We start from the raw sequence: 18,385 nt of genomic DNA on the forward strand, positions 1-18,385 counted from the left end.
TATTTGCTTATTATGACCTAAGTGTTGACTTTTAGTGATGGACGTATTTACATGCAAAAGATAAAAATGATGGAGCTTAACAGTCCAAACTTACCTATTTTCCCACTTTACCAGAATTCACCCAGGATGACAAATTAGTCAGAAACATTTGGTAGTCAGCATTTTATTTATTTATCTTTTGATACAGCCAAAGGGGAATGGGTTGGGCTAAGTAATGTTTTTAAACATATACACATTCACACATATCAAACAGGACTTTATAAAAAAAAGAAGTTATATGAAAAGACAAGGCATCTGCATGTAATACAATAGGACATAACACAACAAAACGCCAGATAAATGCAACTGTGAAGGCATCATCATAATATCACATAGTGATGACAAAGGCAGGGCCGCAAAGGTGGAGTAGTTGGTGCATACAAAAGACATAATACTAGAAGAAATGCCACCACCACCTAAACAGATAGCATGCAATGATTAATAACTATTGCCATGTTAGTCATTCTGGTGTTATACTACACCAGGTTCAATGCGAGCACAAGTAACAACTGTTTTCTTATTGTGGAATGAATTTCTGTAGCTGCAAACCAGGCTCGATTCAAAATGAACAATGGGATACAACAGTGGAGAAGGCACATCTCCAGGTTCAAAAGGAAACAATTGTAAGCATTTATCAATGAGATACAGTACAGTAAGATAAGAATAAAATAGTATATAAGCGACATGAACAGACTTGAGTACGAAACATGAGTAATGGAAAGAAGAGTGGTATTCATGGTAAGATCGGGAAAGATCAAGACCAAAGAACTGGGCTCAAAGACAAAAAGGTGATAAAAAAACATACATGAAAGTCAAACAATGAATCTCATGTAATTGTTTTATTACCTTAATTTTGCCAACAGCTTCATAATAGTTGGTCAATATGTTTTAACATCTGCTACCTAAAACTCTAATGCCTCTAATGATCTATTATCCTGTTGCAAGGACAGGTTATTTAGTACAGGTATACATAAAATCTTAATACTTAATAAAAAATGGTCCATAAATTATATTATTTGTAAAGCAAGAGATTCCATGAAAATGCGTATCAAAAGTTATGATGTTTGGAGATGGTGTCTAATAATACAAAATTGATCATGTGCGAGAGCTTTAGAGTCAAAGTGACACTTAAAGGCTATTTTATTTCACTATGGAACTGTGCAACAATCACATGATAGGTCCTGTTTTCAGCCATGCAGCTGACATTAATAACCACACAGGTTTTTTTCTTAAATGATGAGATCCCTGGAATGGAATCTGTGCTCGTTTGTTTGTTCGTAATTTGTGCATCCAAAAAGCATGCATCTAAAAATACACTGTTAAATCAGCTTTTAAGCCATTTTTTAGAAGAAAATGGCATTTTTTTTGTTCTAATCTCCCCCTTATAGAGACTGTATGTTCGAAGGAGATAAAGAGCAACAAGACATAATTCAACGCATGCACGTAAATTATCAAATTCACATCACAAAAAACTAGGAGCAACATTCACTGTTTTAATTTTTTGCAGTCAACGTTTAGCCCTAGACGACTTTGAAATGCTGTCAGAGTAGATTGGCTGATATAAAGCACTTTCTGGGCAGGAAAGCATAATTAACCATGCTTGCAGGCACAACAACTGCCGAAGTGTTTAAGATATGCTCTACTAACAGCCGATCAGAGTGGTGAAATCTATAGAGTGGTCAAATGGGAGGTCTTTGTTGCTCCTCACCCTATGGTAACAAGTGTCTCAGTGACATGGATATAGCTACAACGCTCATAGGGAAAGAGGGCAGCCAGTGAAAGATGGAAATATCTCAGTATATGGTGCTACGTACAATAATGAGGCAAGAGACAAAGAAAGGCAACTTTATATTCATCTGACTGCTCATTTGACCAAACTGTTCTTGTGCAAGTTCTGCTGGAAATTTTAGCGTAAACATAGAATTGGCACAAAAAATAGTACACAACGAGGGCTTGATAAGAGACCAGAGAGTTTGATATTGGGAGTAAAAGATGAGGGGAGTTTTTTTCAATGCAGTACATTACTTCTGCACTGAGTTGAACAGAGACGAGGGAATACTACAGCGTATCTGCATGCAAACATACCTTTTTTTCCCCACACAGCAACATTCACACTCACACCTGCGCACATATACTGAATAAAGCCCTGTTGCGAAGGCAAAACGGCAGCTGAATGAATCCTGTGCTTTTGGATTTTGGTTCATAGTTAATCTGAGTTGCGCTGCATCAGCCAATCACTGCGCAGCTTGCTTGGCTCGCTGGGTGTGGCACTTCATACACAGGATCTTACCATCCAATGGATAGCAGCCATTTTCATCTGCTTCTATGGAGAGAGGGCGAGCACAATCCTACAGAACAAAAAAATATATGTATTTATTAATATTTTGATTACTATGTTTAATTAAAGGCACAGTGTGTAAGATTTAGGGGAATTTAGAGGCTTCTAGTAGTGATGATTATAGATTGAAAGCAACTATAACTTCTTCCATTTAGAATTCATAGTGTTCATTGTCCAAAAGGTTTTTCGGCAGAGGTCTCCCCTCTCCAAAACAAATTGACATGGTGATAAAGTCCCAAAAAAAACCACTGAATAAAGCAGTTTCAGGTTGAAAATAAGTGTTTCTTCTATGCTGTTCAGCTTGTCGCAGATAGGCTGCCAGGCAACACCTGCTACTGGTGCTCACCTTTTTCTCTGATGACATTCAGGATGTTTATTTTTGCAGGAAGCCCTGTTATTGACAGAGGTCTCTACCTCTCCAAAACAAACAGACCAGGTGATTTCAACTGGTAAAGACACTGAATAAAGCAGTTTCACGTTATAATTCAGTGTTTTTCAGAAGCTCTTGTCTTGGGGGGGCTTTTAACTACAGTGGCTGATGAAAAAACTCGAATAGTTGTCTGGACTGCTGCAGAAACATGCTGGTGTAACACGTGATTTCTGAAACGACCCGCTCCCTATAAAGATATAAATGTCTCATTCTACAGTAATGAAAACACAAAGGTTCTTATTTTCAGGCGATTATACTCTAAACAAAACATACTTATTATATTATTTTCCATTTACACAAATACTTTTCCCCAGAAATGCTACACACTGGACCTTTAATATACTGTGTGGTGTGTTTTTTTTTTGGGGGGGGGGGTGTTAAATGTCTTACCTCACAACGGTAACACTTAAGGTGGAAGTTCTTGTCGAGAGCCACCACTCTGACTGTCTCCTCACTGCCCGGGGCTGGAATAATGGGTTCATTACAGCTCACACACAGAGGGGAGAAACGCCTGAAACAGAAGGATTTGGGCAAACAGGCTGTTAGATGATGGCCTTAAGCTAATTCTCACACAAACCCTCCCATAGCTAAGAAACACCAAACATTGTTTTCTAATGAAACCAAATCAAATCTGCTTCCTCTGGGCTCAGTGGTAGTGAGGATCAAGTATTATTGTTTTATCCACAGTTTAGCACGCTGTGTTCACTTGTTATCGGTCCAAATCAAGTGAAGAAGTGTTGCTGCCTCTTTCCTACAGCACCACCACTCTTATCAGTAATCCTGATAGGTAGGATGAATGGGGGAATGAATCCAAACAGCTAAAACTGTTTTGTCCTTGAAACAAATGCTTTGGCAGCTAATGCTTCATTGTGCTGAGAAACTCTGCATGTTTGGTAACATACTTTTCAGCGTAAAAAACAATAACTTATAACAAGAAATGCAGAGAGAGGTCATATTGTCTTATCCTTGAGGAATCGACAACAGTAGCTACCTGTGGTAATCCTGGACACAGTAGGGGTTGTTGTTGTCATCAGTGATGAAGGGCGCCCCTTCAAGTGTGCAGGAACAGGTGCTGCAGCGGAAACAGTGGGCGTGGAAACACTGGCCCACCGCCTTCAGCACACGGTCTGTGATCCTCTCCCCACATCGGGAACACACTGCCAGGGAATTCTGAAGAGGAGCAGAATGAACATGAGCTGGAAATAAGAAACTCCTTAATAACCTGGAGGCACACAGAGATGGTATATTCGCTGTGTCAGCATTGTTCAGCACACTCTACACACTTTAGATACTGAACACTGAACTTACACTGTGTAAAATACAACACAGAAGTCAAAAACTAAAAATGCATGACATTTAACTGCCAACATGTGAGTTGTAGCAACACTGAAGTTAAAGTCATACAGCTTTGTTCCAAATCATATACTTTTTCTTTAAAAAAAAAAAAAAAAAGATACTACTGTAGATTCTAACATACTATATTCAAGACAGTACAGTTTTATATGTGACTTTCTACTGTTATGTTCTTTTGTTGTTGGTAATCTTTATGATTATATTGTTCACTTGAACAATGAATATCCTTGTAATTACTATTTGACTGGTCGTGCGTCACATAAATGCGCCCTCATCCGTCACTGCAGCTACTGACTGCTGTCAGCGAGCAGTCAAGCTGCCGTCTGTTTGCGGCTCAGTCAATGTGACGCATCTTCCACTGTGCAGAGAATTGTAGGTCAGAAATGCCAGAACAGCTTGTACGCTGCAAAATGCAACCACAGGCAGGATGACAACCAGGTAGTTTTTAGTAATAAGTAAGTAATTAAGTATGGGTACTGAAATGCATGTAAGATGCTTAGGTGACCAACTTTTCTTTATGTGTGAGCTTTTGGTCCTTTGGTGTGATTCTGTAGTGTTTGTCAGCTCAGTGTGTATCCTCACCATATAGCAGTCCTCACACTGAGGCGATCCATCCCGGTCATAGAACTGCATGCCCTGCAGGGGGCGGTGACAGCTCATGCAGCAGAAGCAGTTGGAGTGGAAGAGTTTGTCCATGGCCCTCACTGCTGGCTGGGTGCGGGACAGAGCCTCACCACACTTCCCACAGACCTCTGAAGTGGGGACAAGAGAGGCAGATAGAAAGAGGGGTAAAAATAGTTAGATATACAAACAAGAATATTCAGTATTACATCCATCTTTTTACACAGCTCTGCTTGTGTTAATTAGTGTCATCCTCTGATTAATCAGTTTAATATTATATTGCAGACAGAAATGTCCACAGCTGTTGAACCTCTTAAGTCTTCTTTGCAACATTAAGTTTATTATCAGGCACACAGCTTAATGGTCATATATATTCGCGACAGTGAACAGAGAACCACTGCAGATAATTTAAAAATAAAACAATGACACATACATTATTGAGTGTAAGACTAAACCGTGAATGCATTTTAATATCCATAAATGTTTCACATTCAGCCAGAATATTTATGAATAATTTTAGATATGACTAATGCAATGAATTCCAATTACAGCTACCCTCCGTTTATATGTGTGTGTGTATATACCTGTAGGAGGGGAGACAATGACAGGTGCGTGTGTGTCCATGTCTTTAATGAAGTCCTTGGTCATTCTCTCCAGCTCCTCCACTTCCCTCATATTCAGAGGAACGCCTCCACCGGGGATAGGAACTGGGCCTGGGGGAGAGGGCTGCATGTACATGTAAATACACACAAAGCCATTAGTACACACAGTACATATACATTATTTACACAGCCACATACCACATGTCTTATAGAGCATTTTGTTATTTACAACTGAGCAGTTTATCTTTGAGAAAATGGATAGTGCAAGTACAGAGATGCATCATTCTGATCTGATGACTGTAATCTAGATTTAATTGCACTTCCTGTGCCTTTCTACATGCAAAGCTAAGAGTTACACTAAGTTAAAGGAATATACCGTTGTTGAAGGGGGAGTTTTCATTTGTTGGTTAAAAGAGGAGGGGGGAGATGTCATCATCTGGGGTTGAGGAGGAGGCACAGCAGCAGGAGGGTTTTTGTTTGCATTCATCTGACTGGCAAAAGGAGAACTCTTCATGTGATTAGAGGCCGGGGCAGCCGCCATATTGTTTGGCGGAGGAGGAGCTGCAGGGGGAGCTGCGGGAGGTGGAGGGAAGTTGGCAGAGGGAGGGGAAGGTTTTGGTGTAAAACCCACTGGGGTGGTGTTCTGGTTCAGGTTCTGGTTCAGTTTTTGTGCCAGAGAGGAGGATGATGTCGCTGTTCTCCCTCCGAACTTGGGGGCGACAGCCGGGGCCTTAGTGAACGGCTGAGCAGCAGAGTTTGGTGCAGAGTTGTGATTGGCTTGTCGGTTTGTTCTGGCTTTGAGTTCTTCGGCCCAGGGCGCTGGAGGCGGGCGGTCTCCCATCTCAGGGGGTGGGAGGAAGGAGAGAGCTGGTTTTGGAGCAGTTGGGGGAGGAGCTGAAGGCTTGGGTGCTGGTGCTGAAGAATACTGGCTCGGTAACTGTGAATAAAACGACACCAACAATAAAATCACATCTTCATAAATTGTTTTACCTCAAAACAAAGCACATGCAAAGAAAGACATTTAACGTGAAGCTATTTTATACAAACATTAAGTTTGTTCTGCAACATAAAACTTCCATTTACTATAAACTGTTACTCAACTGAGGGAAGTTTGTATCTAATGTATAACCTTGCACGCTGCACCGCTGCAAGCAGACACTTTTATTATATCGAATGAGGTACTTTGATTAAAGTAAACATTGGAAGCGTTCCACAGTTTGAGCTTATCAGAAGTGCTTCATCTTTCTGACATTTATTTTGCGGTTTTGAGCCAACATTATTCTGCCATGATCCAGCACCTCCCAGTTGGATAAAAACACTCTCCATTTATGGCCCTCTCACTGGGTTTCTGGCAGCACACTCTGGCTTCATCACCCTCTCGTGCTCTCCACTCAATTCTGTGTGCATCACTCTCTCTCTCTCTCTCTCTCTCTGCGAGTGTCTCTCTCAGTGTGAATCACCAGCTACCTCACTTTTTGTCTTCTCTTTCAGTCTGGTGTGCTGTATGTGCAGTTCACTTATCATTGAGCTTTCAACCCGAACAGATGAAGAGAGACTCATGAAACCGACCTGGCATCTCTCCAAACTATTTCCACTGACCTACCTAGCTTTCTTTTTGTCTCTTCTTCCCTCTGTCTGACTCATCTTCTACACTGAAGCTCCAGTGAGTTGAAGCCTGCTGACATTTCCCTCTCATCTGCTCTTCGGCTCATCTTTCTATCCTAACATCTCATGTTTGTAACAGTGTATTCTCCAGCTCTGCATGCTTTTTACCTTCGGATTGAAAGGTCCCCTGGTCTCCATCTCAGACAGCAAGTCGGTTAGAGAGTCGAGCTGTTTGTCAAAGCTCGTCTGCTTCTCCACCAGTCTCTAGCAGAGGAAGACAGAAGAAGGAAACAGTCACAAAATGTTCATTTATTTACACAAATAAAAAGATCACAATGAAGCTGTGAGGTCAGGATGAGCCAAGAATAAAAAGATGGGCGATGCTGAGAAATCATTAGACTGTAAGTTTACATTATCCACTGAAAGAATGAATGATAAACAAACACGCTTAATGGAGTGATTAACTATAACAATGAATAAATGAATAATATTTTAATTTTATTTCCCTGGTTGGATGAAAGAGAATACAAACTGTTCAATTATTAAATTTTCGATTCAATGGATTGTTTGCAGCAAATCATTTAGCATAAACTCTGCTGATTTAAACATGAGGTGCATGCATGTTTTCATCCTTTTTTAAGACTTTTTTTTTAAATTCTACTTTTTAACAGTGGCTAATAATTTCTAATTTCATACACCGATGCCTTTATAGTCTGATAAACCAGCTGCAATTAATGGAGCACAACAAAAAATGTCGACAATAAACATTTCATAGCATGTCTAAAAACTATTTCAGTTGCATCATCGGGCAATAATCCTGTTAGACGCATGAAACTGAGTGATTTACCCCAGACTAATGCTAATATCATTTGTGGAAAAATTTCAAAAGACAGTATTTCCTGCCAACACTCCACTGTGGTCCCACAACAATGTCCTCCAGTGTCCTGACTGATGATCAAATTATACTGAAATGCAGTTACATGCAGCCAAAAGAGGAAACATGCTCGCAGGCATATCAACTTTAGCTGAAGATATCATCATGACTCACCTGTGGGTTTCCAGCAGCACTGGGAATACTGGTACCGGAGGCAGGGAGAGGTGGAGGGGTGGGGAGGAGGGGAGACGGGCAGGAGGGTGGACAGGCACTCTCCTCAGGGGGCGCTGGGAGGGGCAGGTCATCTGCAACTGGAGGTGGAGCGGGGAAGGCAGGAGGGGGTGCGTCAGAGGCGGAGGGTATGGTTTGGCATTCGGGAGGAGGGGCTGGCAAATCGTCATCCAGTGGAGGGGGGGGAGGGGGTGGGAAGTCTGACAAAAACGAGGAGGGTTGATTGGTTAAAAGCTGTGACAGAACGGTTTCAGTTTGTACTCATCCAATCTAATTCTTACTGTCAATTATTTATCAGCTACATTGAGTGCTTAAACATCATTCCTTTATAGCAACAACAGACAAACAGGACAATACAATTTTTTAAAAAAAAGCTGTGGGGATTGTTTGGCCAGTTTTGGAGATCTCTGACCTACAGCTGCTCCACTGATGACTTCTTGACATAACAAGCCTACCAAGGATATTAGTCAAAGGTTACGACCTGGGCTTGAGCAATATCATAGCATTATGGAACACCAGGGTATTTAGAAATCCTGATGGCGGTGATTCCCACAGAATTAGAATTGATGTGTGGCAATAGCTGAAGTCACAGCAACAGTTTGAGGAGTTTGAGCTGCAAAATGGATAACTGATCTGTTGATGCCGTTAGAGCTGATCAGATCGATGGATGAGAGGAGTTGCTAATGCAGAGGGAGTGAATGCCATCGTTTAGACCTAGCACGACGAATGGTTAAGTTTAACTTTCAATGCCCCTGAGATTCTGCTGCTCCATCTTTGCCCAGAGTACGTGCTGCGCTATGAGAGTGTGGTGCATGAATATATATTACTGGCACTCCTAATGAACTGTCCAGCTCCAAAACGAAAGAAAATCAATTAATGGTGGCAGATGTTTGGATCATAGCATGCCACCACAAATAAATCAATGTGTGGGAAACCCTACAACATTATGATTTTCAATGCAATTAAAAATACAGATACTCATCTTTCTATTAAACTCCTATAGAGAGGCTGTACTGAGGATGTATTGTATGTTGTACCCATCACATGCCACCAGAGGTTGGTGTCTATTGGTGAACAGGCAGCTGAGCTGGCAAACATGGCGACTGCTTGTGGTCGGGATAACATTACAGGACTGTAAACAACCAGCTAGAAATGACAGAGAGAAACTGCCAGGAAAAACAGCACATTTTCACATCTATCTCTGTGAATTTAGGCTTTAATATAAAAAAGTGGACTAACTAAATGGGTGGGTTTTTCAGTGAACACGGCACTGGGAGATCAGGTAATTTAGTGCTGCACACAACCGTCATATGCCATATACCCTTGTGAAATTTCAGAAAGGTGTGAAAAAAAGATACCGCCCCAGCCTAGCACAATCATGTCCTGCTGATGTTTCTATCTATGTCTTCCAGTCTTACATTCCTGTACGCAGAGAAAATGCTTGTTTAGATTCATTTACTGTATACCAAACAGCATTGTGTGTATCCTTGAGGTCTCACAAACAAGTTGAACGCATTATAAAACATTTGGAAATTAGAGCTTTAAACTATTTGAAACTCTGCACTGTTAACAGCAATGTGTCCAGTCTTCTCTTCCAAAGCCTTTAGAGGTGCATTGCTGCGCCTCTTTGCACCTAAACGCCATCAGTTGTCGACCTGAACAGTGTGAAACCAGCAGCTGGAATGTGAGTGGCGTCGGCCACATACTGTGCATATGTCCTCATGTATGTGTGCAATGCAAACAAAACGGGGGCCCACTTTTAAAACATTACTCTATGGCACTCAAGAAACTCCTACCTTTAATTTGGTGGGGATGTCCGACTGTGTACATGATTTAGTTAAGCTCAGACATCTTTAGATTCATACTTGAGTTATAATTATGCAGAACTCAAGTATGAAGTAAAATCCCCCCAAAAGCAAAAGGTATGAGACTCTGTAACTATACCAACATTTGACTGTAATGTCTCTAAGACAGGAATTAAAGTACAGTGACGTCATGTCTCAGCAACTACTCATTAAAACTACAGTACCACACAACTGATGTGTCCTATACTCATCAGTGGAGCTCTGCATGCTCTAACGTAAAAAGCAACAGGGGGTGGGACAGGGGAGGACTGCTGACTGAGTGGACATAGCTTAAGATCGTCACAGAAATGGTCCACAAAATAGCCTAAACATTGCGCATACCGTCACAGAGCGAAGGGGGCGGCGGAGGCAGATCTCCCACTCGACCAATCACAGCTGTGCCTACTGGTGTCGGTGATGGTGCCGAGGGGGGCGTCATACTTTTGGGCCGTGGTGGTGCCACAGAGGCAAACTTCTTTGGCTGGTTGTAGAAGGACGGTGTGGTGACTTTGAAGTTCAGAGAGGATGTCACCATGAACGGCTTGCTGCTACTGGAGTCCTCCATTTTGTGTTTTTATCTGAGGATGAAAACATAGAAAAGTTAACACATGGTACAGAAAAATATTCTTATATGAGTGGCTGTTTTGTAACAAAAAGTACAAAACAGGTTGCAGTTAAATTCAAACAGCTCCACATTCAGGAGTCTCTTACCCCACTTGATGAAACCAACATTAATCAGCTGACTGAAGTCAAAGGGCTCGCATTCCTTGGGAGCGTAAGCATGTTGGGTCTTTTGCAGGAGAATTAGTGGTGGTGACTCATCAACAAAACATTTGGCCTAACAATACTCAAAACTACACACTAATTGCAACCAGATTTTGGGTATGCAATGGCTTTACACCGAAAAAGTGAAAAAATTAACTGCACTTATGTCAAAATGCTGACTAAATTTTGTTTGATGTTTGAGAGTTGTGTTGACTGTGTTCCTCAATGCACAGAAAAATGAAAACGGAGGAAAAATGGTGAAACAGCTGCATGAAAACCCCCCAAATTAAAAATAAAAGTGATAAATCTTTAGGGGAACACTTTTATTTTGCTCTGTTGCGTTTCCAACTTAAAAACTGGCAGTTGCTTCCCAAAGTTGCAGTTTTGATTGATTCAGCCTGTGCATATTGTTTCTAATTTCCTGCCCATACAAACACTAACTTCTTTTATATCGACTGCCAAAACAGTACTCTATGCAGATTGGTACCCATTGTATACTTTATAACTGATACACAGCTGTCTCGGCCCCTAGAGTCTTAGCAAAACTAATTAAAATAGAAGGCTTATTGTGGCTTGCAGTGTCTCTTAAAATGCAGTTTGGACTGTGACTATTTCTGGATTTAGTGAAATTGCAGTAAAAAAGAAAATAACAACCATGAGGCATTCTTCAGTGTTAGTCTTTAAGCACAAAAACTTTGGCAAATGGTCTACCGTGGAATGAAAGAAAAGTGTGTGAACATTTCCTCAGGCCATGTATACCGAGCAGACAGAGCGGCACTCCCAGACGCCAGAGACAGTTTACAATATATAACACATGGCTATTTACTGCGACATAAAACACGATGAGAGCAAGTTTTGGTGGGGGGAGACCAGGGATGATAGCAACTATCATAACATTTTCATGTGAGGTGCGTCGAAAAGAGGGTGAGCTCAAATATTTACCTCAAACACGCCGGCGGTTGAACAAATGTTGATGTTACTTCAGTGTCTCTAGCGAAATTCTTCACAAAGTCTGAACACATTTCCCCTGAAGACCACTGCCCCCCCCCAAGTATGAACTTTAGTCAAAAGCGCAGTTGTTCTTACTGACCCCCTCCACTAACACACACAACACGTACATTCGCACACACATCTGGACACACACTGACCTCTTAACTCACAATTTATTGCTGTTTAACAATTAAGACTATTAATGTAGCCTTTCATAGGTTGTAAAAGATAAATGTCATGTAGCCACGACATCCAACCTGTAACAGAATGAGTCACAGGTGGAAAAAACTAGACAAATTGGAGATGCCATTGCCAGTGAACAAACAATATGTAATTATTATCTCCTGTGTTGTGTGGCATTTGTCCTCTGCATCCTAATGGAGGTTATACAGCATAGATGCCACCAAAAATGACACTGTTACTAAAATGAAGAGTGTGGGACTACTTTCTCAGTCGTACTTCAATAAATATCCATTCACTGTTTTGGCTGTTCTACTAAAGCTACAGCAAGAATGGGTAGTCTACTAATCGAAAGGTTGGTGGTTTGATCCCAACCTCCTCCATCCAACATGGTGAAGAATCCTTGGGCAAGATACTAAACTCAAATTGTGTATGAATATTAAATTGAGTAGCAGTTGGCACCTAGTATGGTAGTCGTGGCCACCATTGTACAAATGGGTGAATGTCACTCATAATGTGACAGCGCTTGGAGTGGTCAAGTGACTAGAGAAGCACTTTATACGTGCAAGTCCATGACATTACCAAAGGGTTCCTTCAGACCCTTGAAAAGCCTCAACTGAATTAATTTAATCTGAAAATAAAGCCTTGATTGGTTTTAAATTTCTTAAATCAATCTTTCAAAGTATTGCAAAAGGCTTTTCAAACACAGCACTATGGGAATCAAAGCAGCGGAGTCCCACATGTGGTGTGAAAAATACAAAATTGCCAAGAAAAACCGCCAACAAACGCTTGGTATTGCCCAGTTATGTTCTACCACCATCTCCACCACAGAACAAAAAAAGTCATGTTTTATGTAACAATAAACACCATGTGCAAAACATTTACTGACTCTACTTCGTTTATATTTTTCTTTTTGTTTCTTTAATTTTGATTAATGTAAAGCAGTCTTAAAGTTCATTCAAAATGGCATTAAAAAAAACATTTAAAAGTCTTAAATCTAACTTGCCTTAAGCTGTAGGAACCCTGGACCATTCGTCTTGTATTCCTTTACATAAGGGCTTTTATATGAACTCCTAGTCGTTAAACTTACTGTATCCCTGCCTTTTAAAGTTGCTACACATATTACCTGTGCACATTATGCTGTCAAGCAAATCTCTCCAAAAGCCACAGAAGACTTTGTTTACACTGTGGGTTACAATCTAGCAAGATAAGTTGTTTACACCGTTTAGATATAATTGAGTTTGCATTTGGGGAAAACAATGTACCCAGGAAGAGATCAAGTCTGACATAGCCTTGAAAACTATTATACAGACTGGGCCGAGCTGACAATAAAAGCTAAACTAACCAGGAAAAGCTGAAGTGTTTCATCCTCATTCCACTTTGTTGGAACACACAGGCAACGCTTCAAGTTCTGACAAGACAAAAAAACCCTCAACGCTCATGAAAGTATCTCTGGTGCTCATGATATCATCTCCAGTTCCTCTGAAGAGAGAGCAGACCTTTTTTTCTTCTGCTTTTTGAGACAACTTCCTTTAAATCAATACCTAAGTGTTGAACACTTTTAACCATATACTGTATGTCCAGGCCAAGGCCACAATGTCCTTTGAGGCATAGCAGTGTTTAATTGTCTGGAGATAGTCTAAGATGTCTCATTAAGAATGAAAAAAACTCTCCAGAAAACTGCTCAGAAATATTGAAATTATTTATTCAAAATTCTTCTTCTTATTATTATTATTTTATCAAATTTTCAGGTCTTTTTTTGGTAACTTAGTATTTTCTTTGCTCAATTTCAAAGGGTTAAAAAATTACAATACCAGTACCCTTGAAGTGATAACAACACCAACAGAGCACTTAATTTGATACCCATAATGTGAATGGAAGCATTCGGTAGTGTAAAATGTCACTAGACGAGACAGATGTGTTGTATAACAATATTTTCATATGCTTTGGCTGCATCTCAGCATGCTGAACTGCTTACTCCGTCAAATACATCAGGCTTTTACCACACCACAGGCTGTGGCTATGTTGCATTAAACACTTGCGTTGATTGGCTGCAAGCAAAACTATACAAATAGTCTCTTTTTTTAAAGGATCTGGGTACAAAAAGGGATCAAATGCAGGTTGACTGGAGAAGTTCTGTCACTATTTGGTGCTGAGTCATTTCAGTCAATATCTAAAAGGTATTGAGCACCGATACACGGCCCTAAATAGCACCGTCCTTAAAGTGGAGTTACCATCTTTGCTTCACTTCACTATCCCACATATCTAAATAATTCAGAAAACTGCTGCATGAATCAATAGGGGAGATGGCGAGGCTCTAATGGAGATGCAACGTGTTCTGGTTGCCAACTTTCTGCAGGCACACGGGGAAACTTTGCAGAGCAGTTTGCACCAATGGAAAAATAAAATAACAAAACAAAAGGAAAGAGCGAAAGGACAGCTGTTTTTCAGTCTTTTGAAAAAAAAAAATAGCTGGCTACTCATTACATCAAAGTATCAAAGCCCACTTCAAGTTGAATAGAGTGGACACTTAATGCAAAAAAAGATTGACTGGTTACAGTGAAGATAAAGCTCTTGGCTTTAAATAAAGTTGAAGTGCTCTGAACAGAACACTTGGGTTTATAATGGCTTTCTAAAAGGAGTGCTTGACAAGGGTGGGTATAGACTGTGATTTAGTCTTTTCATTATAGTACTTTAGCTACCTTGTTTCTAAGAGACAATGTGTAATAGTCCCTTCAATTATTCAACAGTGAAAATAACTTGTGGTCAACTTCCATCTGCTCCTTGATACGGTCCTGAGGGATTTAATACGGTGACATCAGCCCAACGCTGCGCTCCAGACATCCTGCTGCGAATCTATCTTGAAACCTGATCCTTGAAATGAGAGAGACCCTCGACTGAGGAACATATTTGGCACTACAACTCAATGACATCACCGTTTTTACCTCTCTCTAAAACAGCCTCTCTTCCTATACATCTTTGCTGCTTTGCTCAAGGACTGAGAGCTTGTTTTAAGCTCTGGCTCTCACTCACAATCTGATGTACAGGCTTGTGTTCTGTGGCAAACCACAACCATTTTTATCTCTGTCATTGTTGTGCTTTCCTCGACTTCTCACTGACTACGAACTGAGTGACATCACTTGAGGCTGCATCTAATCATTTCTACTTTAACAGCTGGGATGGAGGATGGCATTATGGGGCCTTTAGATAGGGCCCTCAGATAAATCAGACGCTGTACTCTGTAGCGTCTGAACTTTGTATAAACTCCACGTGGCTGAACGTGGAGCTTTTACAGGCTACAAAAATGGTTCTTAACCCTGGTTTTGATACTGCAACCCAGTTGGTTTTTATTCCATCTTATCAGGGACTGATAAGGTAGATTTATTTGTCATTTTTTAAACTATGTTTAAAAATTTAAATTAAAATTTGTTCATAAATTCTGCTCCACATTTTGGAGGAGTTTAGGATAAGATACATTACACCTAACTACCTTGAAGGACATGAACAACAGTACCCTACAGAACAGGGAGACCTCTTCCAGACTTAAAAACAGGCACTTGAGACTCAACATTATAAGTCCCATGAGGCTATTAAAGAGCTCAAATAAACAAAAGTAAGACTGCAATTTCTGTGTCACACTTTCTATTATCCTTGTGTTTTGTCTCAATGTTGATAAGTTTCACATGAACGCCCACTTTCCTGTGATGGCAACAGACTATGTGATGCAGTAGCTGTTACGGAGGAGTTTACCACACTTTTCAAAGGAAAATTGTTTGTCTCAGCAGTGGTTCATTAGTTTGAGGTTACAGAGGAACTAAATTTGGTTTATATACTGCGCTACTGCTTTTTAAAGGGTAATATATGGAATAGTTACAGCATGGTGCCTCACTGAACTTCATTTTTGTCCTAATCTCCTTAAAAAAAACTAGCCTACATTGTGGAGGTGATATTTTCTTTAAGTACCAATGTGCCCATATATATTCAGTAAAATTGAGTATATTCTTTAACATTTTTGTTGCAATTTTCTGACTAAAGCAATAAAACAAAAAACGTAATTTTATTTACCAAAAAGGCAGTTACCCTGACAGTTACGGTAACCTTAATTCCTGAAGATAACTAACTCCCTCGCCGTCTGGTTGGTCACTGTATCAGTGACTAGTGTGTTGTTGATCAAACTCTCTATTGTTCAGATGTTAATAGCACACCCAGTTTCTGGGAAAGCGTGTCTAGGCCGGGGGTCACTAATGCGGGGACAAACAACCCTTTTGAGTCCAATCTTACAGGTCAGTGGACATGCATTGGGCACCAGTGTTGTGCTCCCTCTCAGACTACAGTTAGATGGCTGATTGAGCAGGCAACATTTCAAAACTGGTAATAACATCAGCCAATGGGTTCCATGTCAAGCTTTCACCAAAAGAACCTTATCTGCTTTCCCTGACATCACAGTAGACGTATGTAGGCCAAAGACAAGTCACAAGATGGGAGAGAGACTAAATCAAAGAGCTTCATATTTGCAGGGATTTGGAGCAAAGGGACGCACTAAAATAGCTTGCCTGTCTTGACTCATGGAAGCCACAATTAAGTAGGATTCCTCGTCACCCTTGTCATCAAGGGTAGTATGCAGCCATTCATAGATCATCTCCATTCACAGATTTCCATTTGCCACACCTATTTACTGAGGCGTCACTGACCATGATCTGAGTCTTTCCAAACAGGAGCACCGCACTAACCTCAGGCTAACCCAAACGGGAGCCTTCTTACTTTAACTTATCCTTAAACACAGTTTATTGTGAGCTTGGGTTGTGGCTCTCCTCCAATCTAGCTGATGAAAAGGCAAATCAGTGACGCAAGGCACAGCAGTGTGGCTAACACTGATAATAACAGGACTTTTACATTCTCACAGTTGTAGAAGTGTTGTGCTAAAATGGCTATAATTCTGCAACATCCCCTATTAATGCACTGAGCTGTGGCTTATCTCATCGCATCCCTTCATACATGACATGAGACACAATTAGGTTATGAATATAGGCCATTCAGTGGTGAAAAGACATACTTATAGGCCGTCTCAGCATGGCCAAACAGGGCTGTGCCATCTGATCACGAATTTCTATTTACCTGGCACTTATCAATAATAAGTTAAACATGCAGCACCGTTGTGCTCCACCCACCTTGGGACTCCATTGATAAGATAGCGTTAGCCAACTGATAGCTAGTGCTTTGACAGCTGACAGCAATGTGTGAGCCTTCACAAACACAGAAAGCCGGGTCAATAATAATAATAATAATTAATAATTCACCAGCAATATACGCAATGATGAAGGTTTTCTTGGCTAACTGTGCTAACGTTAGGTGGCTGAAAGCAAATCCGTTTCTAACGTTTATTTGAACATTTCATCGAACGTTCACGACGTTCGAAACGTTAGCGTGTCTCAGCCCAAACACCAGGTTAAATCAGGTAACGTTACTTCAGTTAGCGTCGTTTATTTGACACACGTTAGCTCGGAAATTAAATCCACTGACATATGAATGGCGTTAGACACTCACCCGAGAGTCCGAGCAGCCACCTTGTGTGATAAACATTAACATAACCTCTCTGGCTTATCACAAATCACACCAACTGTAACGTTGGCTAGCTTCACTCGTGCACACCCCTAACCTTCCTAACGTTACAAGCCGTGGTCAGTTTCAGCGGCTAAAACGGCCCCGGTTTTTTTTCTTACCTCATGTAGTAAAGCAGACGGCTTCTCTTGACTGTCCTGTCACTAAGTGTACTATTTTGTCACTCTCTGTGGTGTATAAAGGCGTACTCCTGCGTTGCTAGCTTGCTAGCTTTGTCAACTTTTTGGCTGGACTTCCTGTTGGAGCTTCCGCATAGCCCATTCCTTATCGTCGGTGTCCATCAGCTGGTGAAGCAAACCTACAGTACGGTTTTTTCTTTACGAGCAAGGGACACAATGTAACACCGCCCTATCAGAGGTATTTTTTTCAACCAAAACCTGCAGTACTTTTTATATGCCATATAAAACGCTGCCACATGACAGACACACACTAGTTGTCACATCACAAAAATGCCACTCCCAGAGGTGTTAATAACGTTGTATCAGTAAATCTATGATATCACTGAAACTTGCATTGACAAAAGACTTTACCTTATTAGGTAAACTGTGCCAGCCCTCCAAAAAAGTAACACATGCCATCTCCTATTATCACAACAAATAAAATACACTTACACATGCAACTACTTACCCTGTTAATACACTGCGTATCTCCTTATTCTGTCCCCCCTCTGCCTTTTGTTCTTCTTTTTCTCTTGATCCAGGCTGAGTAAGAGTTGACTGTAATGGTAACTTCTGTTTCTCTCTTCCCCTCTCCAGCTATTAGACCCTCCCCCTGTGCTTTTCAGCCTGGAAAAGGAATGACACCATCCTTCCAAACAAGTTCTCTCTCGTTTTACTTTGGCTCAGGAGTTGTGTATTACTATGTAAACAGCACCTCTCTCTCTCTCTCTCTCTC

At 40.8% G+C, this 18,385-nt stretch overlaps 1 protein-coding gene across 2 annotated transcripts; it reads right to left on the bottom strand.

Moving 5' to 3' along the window:
* Positions 1 to 147: 147 nt before the first annotated feature.
* zyx (zyxin) lies at positions 148 to 18,385 on the bottom strand. 2 transcript variants are annotated; one of them, XM_042489334.2, is made up of 10 exons: positions 18,119 to 18,385; positions 10,280 to 10,515; positions 8,037 to 8,293; positions 7,157 to 7,252; positions 5,760 to 6,320; positions 5,366 to 5,507; positions 4,743 to 4,912; positions 3,799 to 3,977; positions 3,198 to 3,318; positions 148 to 2,387 (listed from the first exon to the last, which is right to left on the bottom strand). In XM_042489334.2, exons 2-10 carry the CDS (start codon positions 10,500 to 10,502, stop codon positions 2,274 to 2,276), a joined length of 1,863 nt encoding a protein of 620 aa, XP_042345268.2. In that variant the 5' UTR covers positions 10,503 to 10,515; positions 18,119 to 18,385; the 3' UTR covers positions 148 to 2,273. The 2 variants fall into 2 exon arrangements, with proteins under 2 accessions (XP_042345268.2, XP_042345269.2); XM_042489335.2 differs by lacking the exon at positions 18,119 to 18,385 and adding an exon at positions 17,593 to 17,910.

The sequence above is a fragment of the Plectropomus leopardus genome, chromosome 11, assembly GCF_026936395.1.
Source record: "Plectropomus leopardus strain MGB_pleo_1.0 chromosome 11, ASM2693639v1, whole genome shotgun sequence".
Lineage (NCBI taxonomy): Eukaryota > Metazoa > Chordata > Actinopteri > Perciformes > Serranidae > Plectropomus > Plectropomus leopardus.